General features: G+C 42.9%; 1 protein-coding gene across 6 annotated transcripts in view; it reads right to left on the reverse strand.

Annotated features, from left to right (window-relative positions):
• COL12A1 (collagen type XII alpha 1 chain) overlaps positions 1-18320 on the reverse strand; it is a 433058-nt gene that overhangs the window by 294299 nt on the left and 120439 nt on the right. For 3 of the 6 annotated variants that reach the window (XM_078648068.1, XM_078648070.1, XM_078648069.1), the window contains exons 16-17: positions 12229-12421; positions 1057-1178 (exon numbers count right to left, since the gene is read on the reverse strand). The exons of the other annotated variants lie outside the window; for them this stretch is intronic. In XM_078648068.1, coding sequence (XP_078504194.1) covers positions 1057-1178; positions 12229-12421 — 315 coding nt within the window. The remainder of the gene's footprint in view (positions 1-1056; positions 1179-12228; positions 12422-18320) is intronic. 6 annotated transcript variants of the gene reach the window in all.

The raw sequence follows: 18320 nt of genomic DNA on the forward strand, positions 1-18320 counted from the left end.
AGTAAGACTATAACTCGCAAACAACACTTTTAAAGTTCCTAGAGCATTGAATGTCTCAAAACAGTGGCAAATGTACTTCAGCCCAGCCTTTGAGTAAGTCTAGCACCACACATGGCCACCCACAGGCACTGCAATGATATGGCAGCAGCTTGAGATAAATAAAAAGGGAGGCAAGTGGTTACTAGAGGATAACAGTTTCAGAGAAATGGTGACCCAGCTCAAAGTAACTTTCCCACAGAGTTAGAATCTTTGCTGCCACCTTAGAGGTTCGCAGACACAGAATAGTGCAAATCCAAATTTCTAAAGGGAAACAAAATAACGTGTTCGCTTTTATACTTTGTATTCTGAACAAACGATCTGCAATGCCTTCATCTGACAAAAATATTCATAATTAGTTAAAGAGGTGTTTCTGCCAAGTGAGATACCCCTAAATTCCTTCTTCGAGGTTAATCATTGTTGTTTGTTATTATCTAAATTTGGTAGGTATTGAAGAGCTACCACTTTGATTTTTGAATTTCGATGTGGATATCTCAGATCCACATTAGGATGCACCCCATTTATACATAATGTGGAAGGATAGGTGGGGTTTTTCCCACTGAGCCATAAGTGATTTTTAAATTGGGGTTTGGTGAACCACAAGCACATCTTGTACTAAGGGGGTGGGATATTAGGGTGGATTCTAGTGTTTTGTATCAAGTTAAAGTTTCTGATTCTGGTTTTCTGCTCTATTTATTCATTGTACAATTCTGTCAAGAACACTCCTTTTCCTATTTCTCACATAACTGTTGTCGTGCTTACATTTTATGTGCAATAAACTGCATGGGGATGTAATCATGTCTCCATTCTTACCTAAAGTCTTCATACGATACAAATTAATTTTTAAGATTGCACTAATTTATACAGTGCTAAATTACAGAGCTATACAAACACATATTTGTGAAAATGATACTCATAATTTAAATTAATACAGGTGAGCAGCATACTTCTATGTTGGCAGTCTCAAGGCACTATACACAGAGATTGCTTCGGATTTGTTCGTGAAAAATCATGCTTTACCTGAAGAAGCCATTGTGGGATCTGGAGCATCTGACTGGGTAGTGTTTTCATGTCCGATGAGGGGTGGGCTTTGTCCATCATCAAACACCCCAAAAACATTTACCTTGTATGAAGTCAAAGCCCTGAAAATTAAAAGACATATGATGCAAGCAAGGTGTACCATTCATGTTCATTGAGCAAAAGTGTATGACAGTAGAATATGTTTAAATAACAACTTTTGAATGGCTCTGTAAAGTTCATATATCAATAATTACAAAACACAAGTGTGACGGGTGGAATGCTTGCAACAGTTTCAGTCACTGGCTATGAATCCCGTTTCATATTTTTCACCCACTATGCTACTTGAGAGCAACCATATAAAAAATCAGCCTGGGTCCTGTGGCACAGCAAGACTTCTATACCCAGTGGGGGGTTTAATGCTTGCTGTGCCCCAGTAGTGCAGCTGCACACACTCTGATGAGGACTAAACTAGTCGGCAGTTTCTTGTATTGCTGTTCAGATGCGACCTCATTTGGATATCCAGACTGGACTTTTCCTATATTTGTATCTGGCTGCTTTCTGTTTCAAGTAACTGAACGGACTTAGTGGTTGAAAAGGATAGACTAGAATGCAACACCAAGAGATTGCCAGGGGGGTGAGATTATTGCAAGCATTCCTCCTATCACCTCTTTGTGTTTTCATCTCTGGAATGCGATTTACTATTTCATTGAACGTAAAAATACTTTATGGAAAGACCATATGTAGCCAAGTCAAGGTCATTTATTGAGGTAAATGACCTTGACTTGGCTACATATGGTCTTTCCATAAAGTATTTTTACGTTCAATGAAATAGTAAATGTACTCTACATAATGGTATTACGAAATTCATCTTTTATTGCTCTGGTCAATGCACTGTAGAGTGGTAAAGTGATCTCTGTGGTATTTTCAGAAATATAAAGTTACATTTCTTTATAACATTGAGAAAAGGTGATCTGACCTTATGAGGATGAACGGAGACTGTGATAATGCATGAGGTGTGGAGGAAAGCTATTCATTTGTACTATAGTGTTTGGTCTGGCTTAGTGGTTCATAAGTGATAGCATGTTGTTTTTATCTGTTTCCCAAAATAATGCACTGCTCCTTACCTGTAGTAAAAAAGAATTCCAAATATGCACCATGCCTTCCCCAAATAAGCATCCTTTAGAGTCAGATGGTTAGAATTTAAGGAGCACTGTCAGCAGGAGGAGGTGCCTTTAGTTGATCGTAGGGTCAGCTATTTGCTCAAGTATGAATTTTCTATTTTCCAAATGCGTTTATGAATGATAAAGATGTGTTTTATTATTCAGAGGCTTGAGAGAAGCCAGAGCTGCTGGTGTTGAAATGCAGTCCTAGCATCTTAAACCAACCAACAGTCTGGAGGTCTCATTCTGAGCTAGATTCAAGCCATAGATTTTATAATCTGGAAGGTACACAAAGAGGGAGTAGGAGTAATCGAGTTGGGACAGACAGAGATGCTGTGTAATGACTGTGAAGTGATTGGTAAAAATACTTTGGGGCTTATTTACAAGCCCCTTGCGCCGCCAGTGCTCCACTTTTTCCCATTTAACAAGTGGTGTACCAGCGGGGCAAGGGGCTTGTAAATAGGTCCCTTTACTTGCTCAATAGCTTCAAAGTGGCACAGATGAAGCATCTTTGCAGATTTATAATCATCGTTGATATGGGCATCCCTAGTGGAAATTATGATATGGTGTGAAGATTTTGTGATATGACGGGAGATGGCTCTCATGGGATTTTACCTCTGAAATACAAAGCTGATTTAGAAAAATTATGAAATTCTTAAGTGGACAAATATCTGGTTAGCGTTTTTTGAATATTACAATTATTTGAATATTGTGGGAGAAATCCATCAGAAAACACAACAAGATATTGAACTGAGCGCTGAAACTTCAAACACTCACCCCCAGTCGAGATATCTGGGTTAAATCCATCGTTCTTTTGCTCGCCAAGCAACCACAGTTTGGATACAGCCATATGCAAATCAGTCTTGACCCTGCTCCCCATGGGAACAGCCCATATAAAGAAATTATTGCTACACCTGTCCATCATGTCCTATTTGACTCCTCCTCTCAGGACATCTAGGCCAAGGGGCTCATGTAAAGGGAAGAGATATTAAGGGCATCTTCCTATTATATCTTTCCTTTTTAGGGTCTGGAAGAGACTCAGGCCAGAGATTCTGCTCTTTGCCACTCAACCTATCGAACCTCCCAACCCAATTCTTTATAGACTCATTTGGCCTGCTTCATAATGTGGATCCTTGCTCTCCATCGTTACATCATTCCTACTGATTTAAAGACCTCCCCATAAGATCATACCTTCCGTGATGCCATCCTGGACTTTTGGCATATAAAGGTCTCCATACTGGGAGACTTCAAGGCATGGTTCGACTTCAAGACATGGTACAACAAACTTAAACCACTTGTCCAAGACCCATTGCTCTCCAGTGTTACCCATACAGCTGATTATACATACCATGAAATAGCCACCTCTCCTAACCTAATTACAATTATATGAAATCATCCCTTCTCTTAGATAGGCCATCTTGTCATCTACTTTAACCTCACACTTTCCTCGCCACTGACGTCTGTAATACGTACTAACTCAAAAATAAACATTGAACCTTGAAAAAAACAGGATCAACCTTTTCTTCAATCAAAATTCACCCATTCCTGAGTTAACAGCCTTATAATGACAGTCTAGCAGTTTGAGCTTTGTCTAACATCTGTCGATGACACCTTTCAAGACTTCCTTAACCACTCAATGCTAATAGAGAGCTGGGTAGCAGAATCCTAGCTTTCTGTTATTAAAAGCAAAACAACAAAATCACAGAGAGACACTAAAAGAAAACAATTCAACCATTATGACAAAATTCAACATCTTCCCAAAATTTATGAAATCAGCATTAAAAAGGCAAAATAATTGTTTCACTCCCACCATATCTTAGACATCACCACCCTATCAAAGGACTATCACAAAATAATTACCAAATTCCTGACGATCAAATGCACTGTATCGACTCACCCGACATCAAGACCTATTCTGCTCTATGGCAGACCACTTAATCTTAGTAGACAAAGAATGAAAAAACTACCATAAACCAAAAGCCAAAGATGAAGAGCCAACCGGAGACACCTCTGTTATGACTTCTGTCCCAAGCTAATCACAAAGATTACTCCCCATTAATGACTTCTTTTATATTTTTATGAACCTCATCAGGGTTTGTGTCACAGCAGATTCACAAACAGAGACTTTCCTGGCACATGTAATGAAGAACAACTTCCTTTATTGCTCAGCAGTCATAATATCAGGAATATTCTAAACTGACCTCAATATCTCCTATTGCAAATCTATGGTGAACAAGCATTGGCAAAGTCAATAAATCTCACCCTCACAAGTTATTGACTTTGTAAAAAAATTTCCCAGATTTCTTTTCTAAAAAATCGCTAAGATGCGACCAGCGGTATCCACATCATAGCACCTTTTTCATGATTCTGGCGGGTGGATCAGCAATAGAAGGATTCAGGGCGGGTGCATTGGGGCATTTTTTTGTGCTGAATTGGCCTCACAGTGGGAGGGAGAGAGTGAAGTATAGAGGGGGTGGGAAAATAGAAAGTACTATGACGCGGCCATCGGTGTGCATGTCATAGCACATTTTTTGTTATGGCGGGTGGGTGAGGGCAACCAGCAATGGAGGGAGGGAGGGCAGGTCTGTGGGGCCATGTATTTTCTTCTTGGTGAAATAACTTGTTGGGAAGCATCACAGAGGGTGAGAGGGTATGTGTTGAGATGGGAAGTCTTCTGCATGTCTCTGGATAGTGTGCTTTCCCTGCTTTATGCTGATCTCCAGGCAAATCACTTAAACGTTACTGTATGTTTTCTGAAACCCTATCTCACTGTGCATGAAAATCAGGAATATCCACTGAAGGTCTCCCTGCTTACATGGATTGAGACCCTAGAGTTTGGCTCTGAGGCCGAGAAAAGCATGCATAGTGCACCCCTAATTCACAGGGAGTGGCTAGTGCCCTCTCTACCCAGGTTGTGGTAGACTGACAATTTGTTCACTTGTAATGTTCTCTTGTATCAGTTCTGTTCCTATTGTGAAGCGCTCTGACACCTTCGGGTAAAGTCTGCGCTATATAAAAATGCTTAAATAAATCTATAGTCAGGGTATCCCTGTGTTCTAAGAAGTGTGGGCTACTAGCCACTCTCCTGATCAAGTCTGTGCAGTCTCCCTTGCCTGTGGTCCTGTTACCTTTGTCTACCTGGGATGTGTGTTTCAGAAATAGTGTGTGTTCTAGGTGAGGATGGTGAGTTGAACCATTGTGTGTAATGTGAACCAGGCTTTTCTGCTGGACATGGCAGCTCCCCTGTGCTCCTCCATATACAATGGCGTAGCTGGGTGGGCTGGGGGTAGACACTCTCTCTTATCTTTATTTTTATTTTATTTTGAAAGTTTTATATAGCGCGGACAAGATCCTTGCAGATATCAGAGCGCTTTACATAGAAGGGGTACATGAGGGAGCATAGTCAGACAGATAAATCAATAGAACAAACAGTACAAATAGGTGGCTGCAAAGCCAATCATGTGAGTAATAAGACAGCTGATACCAATAAGCAAAGGGATCAAACATGTGGTACAGATCGGTACAAAGTATTAACAGAGTTCGAGATAATAGTTCAAGTGTATTTAGCCATGAGGATAGCTTTTACTTCATTTTTAAAGAGTGTAGTGGAAGAGATAAGCCTGGTTTCGGGAGGGAGTGAGTTCCAGATCCTAGGCGCCATTCCTGAGAAGGAGCGCTTATATGTTTTTTCCTTCCGGAATCTTCGAGGTTTCAGCAGAAGATTGTTTGTGCCTCTAGTGTTTCTAGTTCCGCCAGAGATTGTCAGCTTCTGAGCGAGGTAGCCGGGTGAGTTGAGGTGTATCGCCTTGTGTGTCATGCAGGCGATTTTCAGATGTATTTTGGCTTCAAAAGGTAGCCAGTTCAGGGATTTCAAGTCCGGGGTAATATGGGAGTGCTTTTTTGACCCAGTGATGAGTCTCGCTGCAGCGTTTAGAGAAGCTCTTAGGGGTGCGGTTGTAGTTAGGGGGAGTCCGCAGAGGGCGATGCTGCCGTATTCTATTCGAGGGAGGACTAGTGCTTGTACTGCGGTTTGGAAGTCTTTGGCTGGGAGGAAGGGTTTAAGTTTCCTCAGCGTATTGATTTGGAAGTTCGCTCCCTTTGTTGCCTTGCTGATATGTTGCTGCATGTTGAGATTGGTGTCGAGTGTTATGCCTAAAGATTTTGCTGAGTCCACGATGGTGGGTTGGACATTGAGTGCGGTTAGGTGTTTAAGCCAAATTTGAGTGGTGGCGATCTTCGCTGGAGGTGAGATCTGTGTTTAGCTGCACTTAACCCGCTAGGAGGGCCCCCCCTTCCCCTCTTTCTGTTGGGGGATGGTCCAGGCCTCCTGGTCTGGAGTTAATTAAAATTCCTCTCTTGGGAATAGCCTTAGCTGGTACAATGGGAGACAGTAAGTCATCCTTTGCATGCATCAGACATGCAGTGAATATGCCACAAATGTGCCTCACTATTGGAGGGGCGCCCAGGATTCAAAAGTAGCAGAACCTCTGATTGGATATGCCTATCAACCAGAGCTGATAAAAGTCTGGCCTTAGCAGTAGGTTATTGTTCAAGACTGGTCTACTGTTGGACAAGGTGGCCAGCCCACACCAGGTCCAAGCAAGGAAGCCAATCACGACCTGTAGTGTGAGGCAAGATAAGAAGCTTGCTCACCTTGTCTGAAAATCTGAAAACCTCTTGATAAGGGTTGAACTTGAAGAAGTCTTCTCTGCGACTGATGGATTATGCTGCAAAGGAATTGTCCAGTTTGAGGAGGAGCAAGGGAATGGGTCAGCAGCATCGGTCAGAGAACCAGCTGATCATGTGAGGCTTGTGGAACTGCCAGCTTGGAGCACAAGGACATAGCAGACAGCTGCTCAAGATAAGAAAGCTTGCAACACATCAACATAGACAGAGGGAGATAGGGAAGCTTGATCGAAGACCTTGAATGTGAGAACACTTTTCCCAGACCCCTCCCCGGTGCGGTGGGAGCCTGTGTGGAGCATCCAGTTGCAATGTGCAGCTGGTGAAGAGTATCCAGTGGTACAGGCCCTCACCTTTCTTTTTGTGACATCTGAGGGTATCAGAGTGCTGACCCTCTGGCTAGCCACTGCACTCCTACAACTAGCCAGTGGCTACTGAACTAGTGAGCCTGCAGTAAATTGTGCTAAGACATCAGGCACCTGTGATCAGATCCCTGACGCAACTAGAGCTCTGCCCTCGCTCAGGATGGAGGGCACTTCTGTTTCTTTGGGTGGCGGGTCAAGGGCTGATCAAGAACACTTGACTTCGACTGTGTTTTTTCAGTGCTTAGCATCTAGGTGCTATAATACTGTCCCAGACGATTACAGAGACATCTGGTTTTCACTGTTTGACCTAGTTTTATGTGAATATTTCTCTCGTGTGTATTAGAGTACTTTTCTTTTTTTTAAGTATAGCACTGATTGTACATGGGTTTTATCAGCTTGTAGTACAGTTTGCACTGTATTCTGAATGTCTAAACCCACCTTACCTCCTTGAGTAAGCCTTGGACTGCTCTGTCTCATTACCCTGAGAGAGTCAAGTGCTGAAGAGGAGGACTTGGTTATCCAGTTCTGGATTCACTAGTACGGAGGCCCCAGGACACCAGTGGGAAACATCCAGCATGGGTAAAGAAAGCACTCCAATGCTGCCAACAAGGTACAGGTCATAGTGCTTTTTTTTGTAATGGAAGTTGGGTGGGGCAACCAGTACCGGAAGGAGGAAGGGCAGATCTGTGGGGGCATGTTTTTTCTTGCTGGCAGGAGGAAGTCATCACAGAGCATTGGATGGCATGCAACATTCCAGGGTGAAGGTAAATAAAAGCACTTGGTCTGCCTCATAGGGCATTTTTGTTATGGCGGGTGGGTGGGGGCAACCAGCAATGGAAGGAGTGAGGGCAGGTGAGTGGGGGCAAGAGGAATGGAAAGAGGGAAGGAGGGTGGGTGAATGGGCATTCAGTTTTTGGAGGGGGTTGAATGAGTGGGGCAAGCAGCAACGTAAAGAGGGAGGACAATCAACAATGGAAAGAGGGTTGGTGGGTGAGTCAGTGCATGCAGCAACAGAACGAGTGGAGGTGGGTGATTGTGGGTAAACAACTAATAGAAGGAGTTAGGATGGGTGAGTGGGGGAAAGAAGTAACTACATGCACACTATAAGGGGTGGAAAATGAGAGGGGTGCCGGGTGGGTGAAAGAAGCAACGAGGCAAACAACGTTAGGAATGGGGTGGGGGCAAGCAATTTGGATTAGTGACGGTGGTAGGGAGGGGGAGAAGTACACAAGGGAGCCAGCTGAAAAAGATGCACTCTGGTAGAGTGCATAAACACAAAGAAAAAAGTAGCACCTACAAATATGACCAGTGGAAAGACAAAGGTAATGTCTCTATGTTCCAGGGGAGGGACAAATGTATGAAGAGGAAAGAAGTCTATGGCAGCTCACCAATAGGAAGCAAGCAAATCAGAGTGACAATGAAGCCAACAAATGGCAAGCAATGGGCAGCCTCTAGCCCACTGTATAAAAATACTAAGCATCTCAGAACTGACAACACATGCACTGTCTAAGGCAAGACCCAAAAAAAACAGGGATACTATCTACCACCCCTTTAAAGAACACTAAATCACAGTTAAGTACCACTTTGTGCCCACTCTCAGAACCCAGTTCAAACTTCAATCTTGCCTTTGACTCTGCAGAGTGCTCTGCTGTCTTTTGGTTAAGTCTGTGTACCACCAGTACCATATACATTCAGACGTACCACTAGAGCCTTCCAAAAGGCATGGATGTGTGCCCTTCTTCAAATGGTTTTTGTCTATCTATAACAAAAATCATTCCAGGATGGGCCCTGGTAAGTGAGCAAACATGGCAGCCATATTTTATTTATTTTGTTGTTATTCTATAGTCTATCATTCTACAATGTCCAATGGGCATTTTGGAATAGGAACTTGAAAACAAAATATGCCAGAATGCTGATCACAGGTAGCAAAGAAGTCCAGGGCCCTCTAAAAAAAAAGGCAGACATGGCCGAGTGGCATGGGTGCAGTCACAGAAAGAGCAGAAGAAAGCAAAAGGGGAGACTCCAGCTCCAAAAAGAGCTATGGGATACAGGTGCAAGCAAACATATGTTAAGACCTATTAAAGCAAACTTGCAGCTCTGCTCCCAAAATGTGAGAGGAACCAAATAACCGCTGTAAAGCTAGAATGAAAAATATCCCTTGACATGTGCAGAATACATACTTACACCAATGAATATTGCTGAGATAGAAATACTGAACTGGGTGGGCCACATGAGAAACTCACAGCACAACCATTGAATGCATAACAGGGCTAAATTAATTTAGCCAACATGAATACAATAATTACAGGCCCATATCCCTTCTACCTCTCTTTGGGAAAGTCCTGAAAACACTAGTAAACAAGCAACTGTCCAAACCCCTTGAGAATAACAACCTGCTCGACCCCTCTCAATCCGGGTTCCGGGCCTTTCAACAGCACCGAAACAGCACTGCTGGAGATGGTCGATAACATCAAACTCGCCCTCGACGCCAGACAACCTGCCATCCTGGTACTACTGGACTTGTCTGCAGCCTTTGACACCATCTCCCACAGCTTCCTTTTGAGCCGCTTGTGGTGTCGAAGGTACTGCACTGAACTGGTTCAGGAGCTACCTCACTGACTGCAAGTCTAAAGTCCAAGCGGGAGCTTTCACCTCCAGTAGCAAGCCTATAGATAAAGGTGTTCCCCAGGGTTTCATACTCAGCCCTACCCTCTTTAACCTGTACCTATCCCCCCTGGCTAAAGTAATCAAAGCCTACGGCTTTGATACGGTGTCGTATGCTGATGACACCCAATTATTAATCACTCTTGATCCAGACCCCATCTCCACGAAATTCAAATTTAAACAATGCATGACAGACATCAAGGACTGGATGACCAGCAACCACCTCCAACTTAATGGTGGAAAAACGGAGATCCTACAGTTCGGAAAGGCGCAACTGCTATGGACTGACGACTGGTGGCACTCCTCCTTAGGTCCATGCCCCCCACCAAAGAAGGCAGCACGCAATCTCGGCGAACTAATAGACACCAAGCTCAAAATGTCTGATCACGTCAATCCGATGGTACGCAAATGCTATGCGCTAATGTGTAGCCTAAGAAAAATCTTCAAATGGATACCACTCTCCTCACATATGCCATTAGTACAGGGATTAATCATCAGCCGCCTTGACTAAGGCAATGCCTTGCTGGCATCCATTAATGAAACCCACCTAAATAAACTCCAGGTCTTACAGAATACCGTGGCCAGACTCGTCCTTAAACTACCCCCCTGTGCGCCCTCTGCCCCCAGCTTGAAGTCCCTGCTCTGGCTGACCATTAAAAAACGGATCACTTTTAAAATATGCTGCCTCATCCATAACATCCTAAAGAGAAAAGGACCCCGCTACCTAGCGCAGAAACTAATCATGTATCAGCCCACAAGAACCCTCCGCTCAGCTAGCAAACATCTCCTAATCATACCCACTCCATCAAATATGGTGGCAGGTCATTCTCTAAAATCGCCCGTACAATCTGGAACTCGCTACCCTTATCCTTAAGAGCAGAAAGCAACCATAGGAAATTCCGTACGTCCCTCAAAACCCTACTATTCTAAACTCTTCCTGTCCTCAGCTCGTCCTCTCTGTCGACTTACTGTGACACTTGTATACAGCGCTATGAGACCTAAGGGTGATATATGCGCTTATCAATGGCAAATAACAATAACAATAACAATGAATATGAGGCTGACAAAAACACTTCATATGTATACAATAGTTTTTTGGTACAGACAGCTAAAGTTGTCTTATTCATTATGGGATAAGCAGTTGTGGCATGGGCTGGAAGAGTGTAGGTCAGTAATGCTAAGGGATCAGTGATGTTATTTGCCAGCAGAGGCCACTCTTGTGACAATTTAGTACTCTATTAGTATGACATAGCCACGTAGCCATGCTGGACTGGGAACTCTATGTGATTTGTCTTGCACTGCACAGCAATTCCACTTTGCAACATGGTTGCTTTGAGATGAGTGCTGTTGATAGTGCTCAGTTTTCTATTCAATTGTACAACAGTAGCCTTTCACAAACAGCCTCTTGCTGCCAGTATAGGCCAGATCTACAAAATATACTGCTAATTTATTCAGGCCACCCTTTATGCATCTACAGCTGTCTGATCCCGCTGTAACAGGCTGCCCTTTAGGGTTTTAAACATGAATGAATGCTACATTAGAGACAGCAATGCTCCTATTGTGCTTCTCGTCATTTGAATGGTTACTGTATTATGTATATTCTGTAATCCCTACATGGCGTTCACCAGGCACATAGGAAGCAATACAATTTCATCAAAATAGGAGAAAGATATTTAGAGACGTATTTATGAAAACTGTGGAGCTAGGCAGAGCAGCAAGTCACCTTGCTGCATTGCCCTGCATTACAGGCAAAGGGGAGGCATGCGCAGTATTTATCCAATACAGCGCATTCCTGTCCTCTTCCCTTGCACTGTAGCTGTTTTGGTAGCTTAGCGCCGGCACCCGCAAGGGTGACTGTGTTCTTGCATGATTGTTTCAATACTGAGAGGCTTTCTCCTCTTTCTATGTGTGCTACAGATTGCAACACACATAGAAAGAGGAAAAAGCAAGGCGAAATAAAGATATTTCTTCGTGTTACACCTACCCTGGGAAGGTGTAAGATTTTTGCGCATTACCAGGTTTATAAGTCCTTAAGAATGCATCAAACTCCATAGGAGTAGCATGGAAACACCCACCACAAAGCTCATGGAACACCTACCCAGGGTAGACTAAGGCAACGCAGCAATTTAGACTGTGTTCACTAACTCCAGATCTTTGAGGTCACTCAGACTTTGTGTGGCTTCATAAATAGAGGTTTGCGTCGTACATGTACCATGTTGCGAGTTGCGAGCTTGATGCAAAACTCTCATAAATATGCCCCTAAATGTGCTGAAGCAAAGTCCGAGGGTGATGTGACATACCTGAGCTCCTCCAATACAACTGTACTGTCATAAGGACCGACCATCATCTCTCCGAGTCTCGCCTCATCGCCGTCAGGATGAAAAGTTATTTTATAACCTTTGACTTCCCCGGGGGCTGGCTCCCAGGTCACTCGAAAAGTGGACTTGGTTGGTTCAGATGTTTTGATATTTCGAGGGGGCTTGAAAGGTGAAACTGCAAAGGGATAAATAGTGCATTTCATTATAGATTGTCTGTGCATTTCAATATCCACTATTCCAGAAAACTATCACAGCCCAAAAAAAGGGGCATTTTCCAGAAAAGCATTGCATTCACATTTAACTCAAGCGCTTGTCGTAATCGCAGGGTCGTACTGGGACTTAAAATAGGCCTAGACACCAAAATAAAAGTGTCCCCCTTTAGAGAACAAGATATCTTACAAAACAAAAAGGCCTAACATTGCAAATCAGGCCAATTTTGAACATCTAAATATGTATTTTGCAAGGCATGGAAGACTGCATATATTTGTGCTTGATGCAGGCAATGTTTGTGGTAACATCAGAGTAATCAATTGTAAAAAAAAGAAAAAACACAGCCCATCTAGCCATAAAATAGGCCCACAAACTGCTAAAAACCGGCCCACACATTGATCTGTCAGACCAGCCCAACGTCACTGCTTGATTGCCTTGCATGCCAGTCCGATTGCCCTACAGGCCTGTAAGCCCAGAGTAATCGTATACATACGTGTGACAAAACATCAAGGACATGCACCATTTGTGTAATAATTTTTTTTTCTAATGCACATATGATTCTATGCGATATAATTTACGCATTGTTTAAGATCTGCTTGTGTATATACAGTAAAACAATTCTTATAAACCCAGGTTTCTGTAATGCTTGCGGTAGATACATTTCGCATTATTTAGCCATACTTTGTAATTGGAAATATGTGGTATTGGTTAAGGAACCAGATGGCACCAGAGGATCTAGTGGTTAGTGGACTCGAAAAAGCATGTGGAAAAAGAGCAAGTAACTCCTGTAAACGAGCTCTGCATTCCCAGAACATTAATTCAGGAGCGAAAAAAGGTTTAGAAGGCCACAGAATACAGCCGATTTCGTAAATAATATATCTTTTTTCATTACTATAGTAACATGTAATAGTAGATTTTATTTTACACCTCACTTTATAAAGTGTCTTTTGAAAAAGGGGTGTTCCTAGCATTTGTGAAATAACACTGTTTGTAAATAAATATTGATATATATGATCTACGGAGAGATAATGCCTAAAAAAAACCCACATAACGTGCCCAATAGTGTCTTCACAGCAGGAACGAGGGCCCATTCACTAAAACCCTTTAGCATTGAGCTGGCACATCTGGCCCTCTGTACATGGAAATTTCTGTCACTGAGTCAATCATTTCATTGGCTTTATTCATAGGCTTAACAAAGCAAGCTGTGTATGCTGATTAAGGCAATTTCTTTTAATAACAAATGAAAATGTACAATATTGCACATAGAAATACATGAAAAAGAGTTTTTATTTTTCTGGGTGACTAATGGCTTTTCCTTATATAACAAACATTGATTAAAATAAAAAGATTATGTACAAAGTACTGTAAGTGTAACTTCAACCATTGCATGAGTGCACGTTGTAAGTGATTGAGTTGGTCAAAAAATTATATAGAACAGGACCCCCTGCAATTCGGATAAGGGTTCCTGGGACAAGGCAGAAACTGAAAAGAACCCCCCAGAAACCTGTTGTTTCAATAAATCATCATTTATTCACTGTATATGTTCGGCCAGTACAATGAAGTTTGATCCACTTTTATATAGGATTTCCTATATTGTGTGCTTCACCTGATCTATTTATTCATGCAAGACATTAAAAATTAATGTGACAGAAAAATATGACTTTCCCATAGCAAAATACAATTGAAATATAAAACACTCATTTTTTAATTACATTCTAATGGTAAATTTGCATTGGGTCAAACAAAGTGAGAAATGTACTGTTTGATTTTTACTTAATAATAACTCATACGATAGTCATTATAACCTAACTTCACCACACAGCCAACATTTATTCCTTCACGCACACACCTACCTCAATATGCCACTCATTCAGAGCAAAGATACATAACAATTAAAAAATGGGTCTCCAAAACATCATATTAACTATTTTCATTTCTTTCAAACATGATCCAATGATAATATTACAGTTAATCTTCAATCATTACATCGTATCTAATCCGATCAATGATTCTTTCATCAGAATGATTACAAATTGACTTATTCCTCTTGCTTGTCCATTTCATCCTAATGGGTTGTCTAATGATATCCTTGCCTTTTGGCATGCAGACATTGATGCCCACCATGACTTCTGTTCCTTGGTCAACACTCTTAACCCTTATCTGAGATCTACCAGCACAATCAAATTAAGCAGTATCTTTTTTGGATCTCCTGATCGCCCATGATGCAGGAAGGCTGACAACAACACATTTGTAAAACTCCACTGATCGAAATAGCCTCCTCCTCAAGGTAAGCCACCACCCCAAGGCACTGCACGACAATCTTCCATTCAGGTAAGTTCAATGTTTATTGCACAACTGTGATACCCTGAAAGAATATGACATTAAAGTAAAGGAATTAAACACCAACCTGGTTGCACTGGACTATCCCCCCCTAGATAGTCATGCAAACACAGAAAAGAGCAAGGAACAACTATTGAGAGGCTCAACTAGAGATACGAGACAAGGTATCGGATGACATGATTACTTGAGTAGTGACTTTTACATTTACCTCTAATAGGATTCAAAAGATCCCAGATTCGCTTACATAAGAACTCACAACCTAAAAGATCTTCTGGTTCACACCAGACCCAAAACAACTCCTAGAATTCAACAGCACACCCTATGGGACTTACCACCAGTCATGGGCCACTACCCATGTGCTATGTGTGCCACATGTCCTTTTAGTACAGTCTCTAAGGAGATCCACCTAAGTGAATCATTTATCTGGACACAAAAGGGGCACCAGGAGATAGGTATATATCTAATCACTTGCCCCTGCACACTGAACTATACAGGAATGACAACAAGACCAACCAAGACCAGAATAATGGAGCACCGCAGGAATGTATGTTGCAGACGCAGCACAATGAAGGTGTTGGCACATTTTCTCACTGCCATCCATGAATCGGATGATGTCAGATGAACCATCCTGGAAGCTAATGAACGTTGGAATCAACAGTCACTATTCAATAGAGAACAGTGCTGGATTTTTAGTCTGAAAATACATGTGTGAGGACTGAATGATGACAGTCCATGACACGAAGTCAACAGATAAGACTGTGAACTACGGGGTTCCAACCATTCCAAGCTGCGAACCGCATGATCCTGAGTCACCTGAGAATCATACAATCCAGAATGTTCATGTTCATGACAGTCCAGGCTGCTCATTGATACGTCACAACATAAATTACTTCAAAACATGAGATTTCAATTCAATTCAATTCAATAGATTTATATAGCGCGCTACATACCCAGAGGGTCTCAAGGCGCTTGAAGAGGGGTGGGGAATTACTTGTCAAATATCCACGTTTTGAGTTGCTTTCTGAATGCTAGGTGGTTCTGAGTAAGGCGAAGGTGAGTGGGAAGTGAGTTCCAAGTTTTAGCTGCTAGGTAGGAGAAGGATCTACCTCCCATGGTGGTTTTGTTGATGCGAGGTACAGTGGCAAGGGCTTGGTTGGAGGATCGTAGCTGGCGGGGGGGGGGGGTGTAGAAGGATAGTCGTGTGTTGAGGCATTCGGGTCCGATTTCGTAGAGTGCTTTGTGTGCGTGGGTTAGGAGCCGGAAAGTAATCCTCTTATTGACGGGGAGCCAGTGGAGGTTTTTCAGGTGACCAGAGATGTGTTCTTTACGCGGGATGTCTAGTATGAGTCTGGCTGAAGCGTTCTGGATGCGTTGGAGTTTTTTCTGGAGTTTTGCGGTGGTACCGGCGTAGAGGGTGTTTCCGTAGTCCAGTCGGCTCGTGACCAGAGCGTGGGTGACCGTTTTTCTAGTTTCGGTGGGGATCCAACGAAATGTTTTTTTGAGCATGCGAAGAATGTTGAAGCAAGATGAAGAAACGGCGTTGACTTGTCTGTTCATCGAGAGTGAAGAATCCAGGATGACGCCCAAGTTCCGTGCGTGGTCCGTCGGGATGGGTGCTTTTCCAAGGGCCTTTGGCCACCAAGAGTCATCCCAGGCGGAGGGGGAGGTGCCTAGGATGAGGACTTCTGTTTTGTCTGAGTTCAGTTTCAGACGGCTGTGCTTCATCCAATCGGCTACTTCTTTCATTCCTTCGTGCAGGTTGGTTTTGGCCGTGTTAGGGTCTCTGGTGAGTGATAGGATCAGTTGAGTGTCATCCGCGTAGGAGATGATGTTGAGATTGTGTTGGCGAGCGATGGCCGCAAGGGGGCTCATGTATACGTTGAAGAGGGTGGGGCTGAGTGAGGATCCTTGTGGTACGCCGCAGATGACTTCAGTGGCCTCTGACTTGAATGGTGGAAGGCGGACTCTCTGGGTTCTTCCGGAGAGGAACGAGGTGATCCATTCCAGTGCTTTTCCTTGGATTCCGACGTTTCTGAGGCGTTGTAGAAGGGTGCTATGACAGACCGTGTCGAAGGCTGCGGAGAGGTCGAGGAGGATGAGGGCGACTGTGTCTCCATTGTCCAGTAGAGTTCGAATGTCGTCTGTTGCTGCGATGAGGGCGGTTTCAGTGCTGTGTTTGGCTCGGAAGCCGGATTGTGACGAGTCGAGGGATTTGTTGGTTTCGAGGAAAGCGGCGAGCTGGTTGTTGATCGCTTTCTCGATGACTTTGGCCGGGAAGGGAAGGAGTGAGATAGGAGTGAGATAGGATTTCAGACATCACCTCTCTTTTCTAGAGTACCCCTGATCACACTATTCTGAAAACATGTTTATCCTTAGGCTACCTATTAACACACCCTGAAGCATTGGCCACATAACATTACAGACCCCTCATGTATTTACATATACATGTATGGTGGCATCTTCAATAAACACAATCCGCTTTGCATTCCGACCTCTACCGTGGCTTCCACGGCTGGACTGGTGGAATGCATGATGTAAACCATGTTTTTATATTATTTTAAAAAGAGACACTCCCCGCATTAGAGACTGTCTCTTCAATGACAATGTCAGTCACTTTAGAGGTAAGTACTTTTCATCAAATATGACAAGACTAATATGGCTCCATCACTTTCAATTCTTTTCACGTGAACCACTATACATCTAGCAGGTTCCATGAAGGATCATACCGGAACCCACTAGCTGCACCTGTTGTGCTTTCAAACCAGCCAGGTTCTGGCAATGTAACACATGTTTTTTTGAGCTACAATTATTAATCGCTACTCTGTCTCTCATATTAGCAAGACATGTATTTTTACATTGAGAATGACTAGACGAAAATGGTCACACTATTTTTACTCTCAATTACAGGACACGCTAAACCAGGAAATGATCCAACAAACGAGACACACCTGGTGAGAAAGGTACATTTAAATACAGCCACCCCAGATCCACACGCTACCCTACCTTCAAACCAGCAGAGAGGGGTAGGTCGTGAGCGCCACTCCGTGTCAGATCATGGGAGCACTGCAATAGAGACTGAACGCTTTGGCTGCATGACTTTTGGCTGCCACTGGCGCTAGCTCGTAATTTTAAAACTGTGTTTCATTTTCCACTTTCTAAGCGCAGTTGATAAGCAGTTCTATGCCCTACTCTGTGGTGCAAGGAACAAAACAGCAGGGTAAGACTAATTCCTACCCCAATTCAGGGAGGTAACACTTATTTGGGTCCTGAATCACCTACTTACCAATATGTAATTTTGGCATGTTTGTTTATCTGGGTCTGCAAATGTTTGTCCACCATCATTATGTCAGTTGCCTGATACGCTGTGTGTTCTGTTTTCATTTGTTCACTATGGAGTGACGACTACACTCCTAGCATGTTTTGGATTCAGCCTTACAGTGTATAATATGATTACCAAAACTTAACTTAATTTCTTAAGAAGGTTTCTTAGTCATTTACTCACTACATGTACTGTATTTGTGAAA

This window comes from Lissotriton helveticus, chromosome 6 (assembly GCF_964261635.1).
Source record: "Lissotriton helveticus chromosome 6, aLisHel1.1, whole genome shotgun sequence".
NCBI lineage: Eukaryota > Metazoa > Chordata > Amphibia > Caudata > Salamandridae > Lissotriton > Lissotriton helveticus.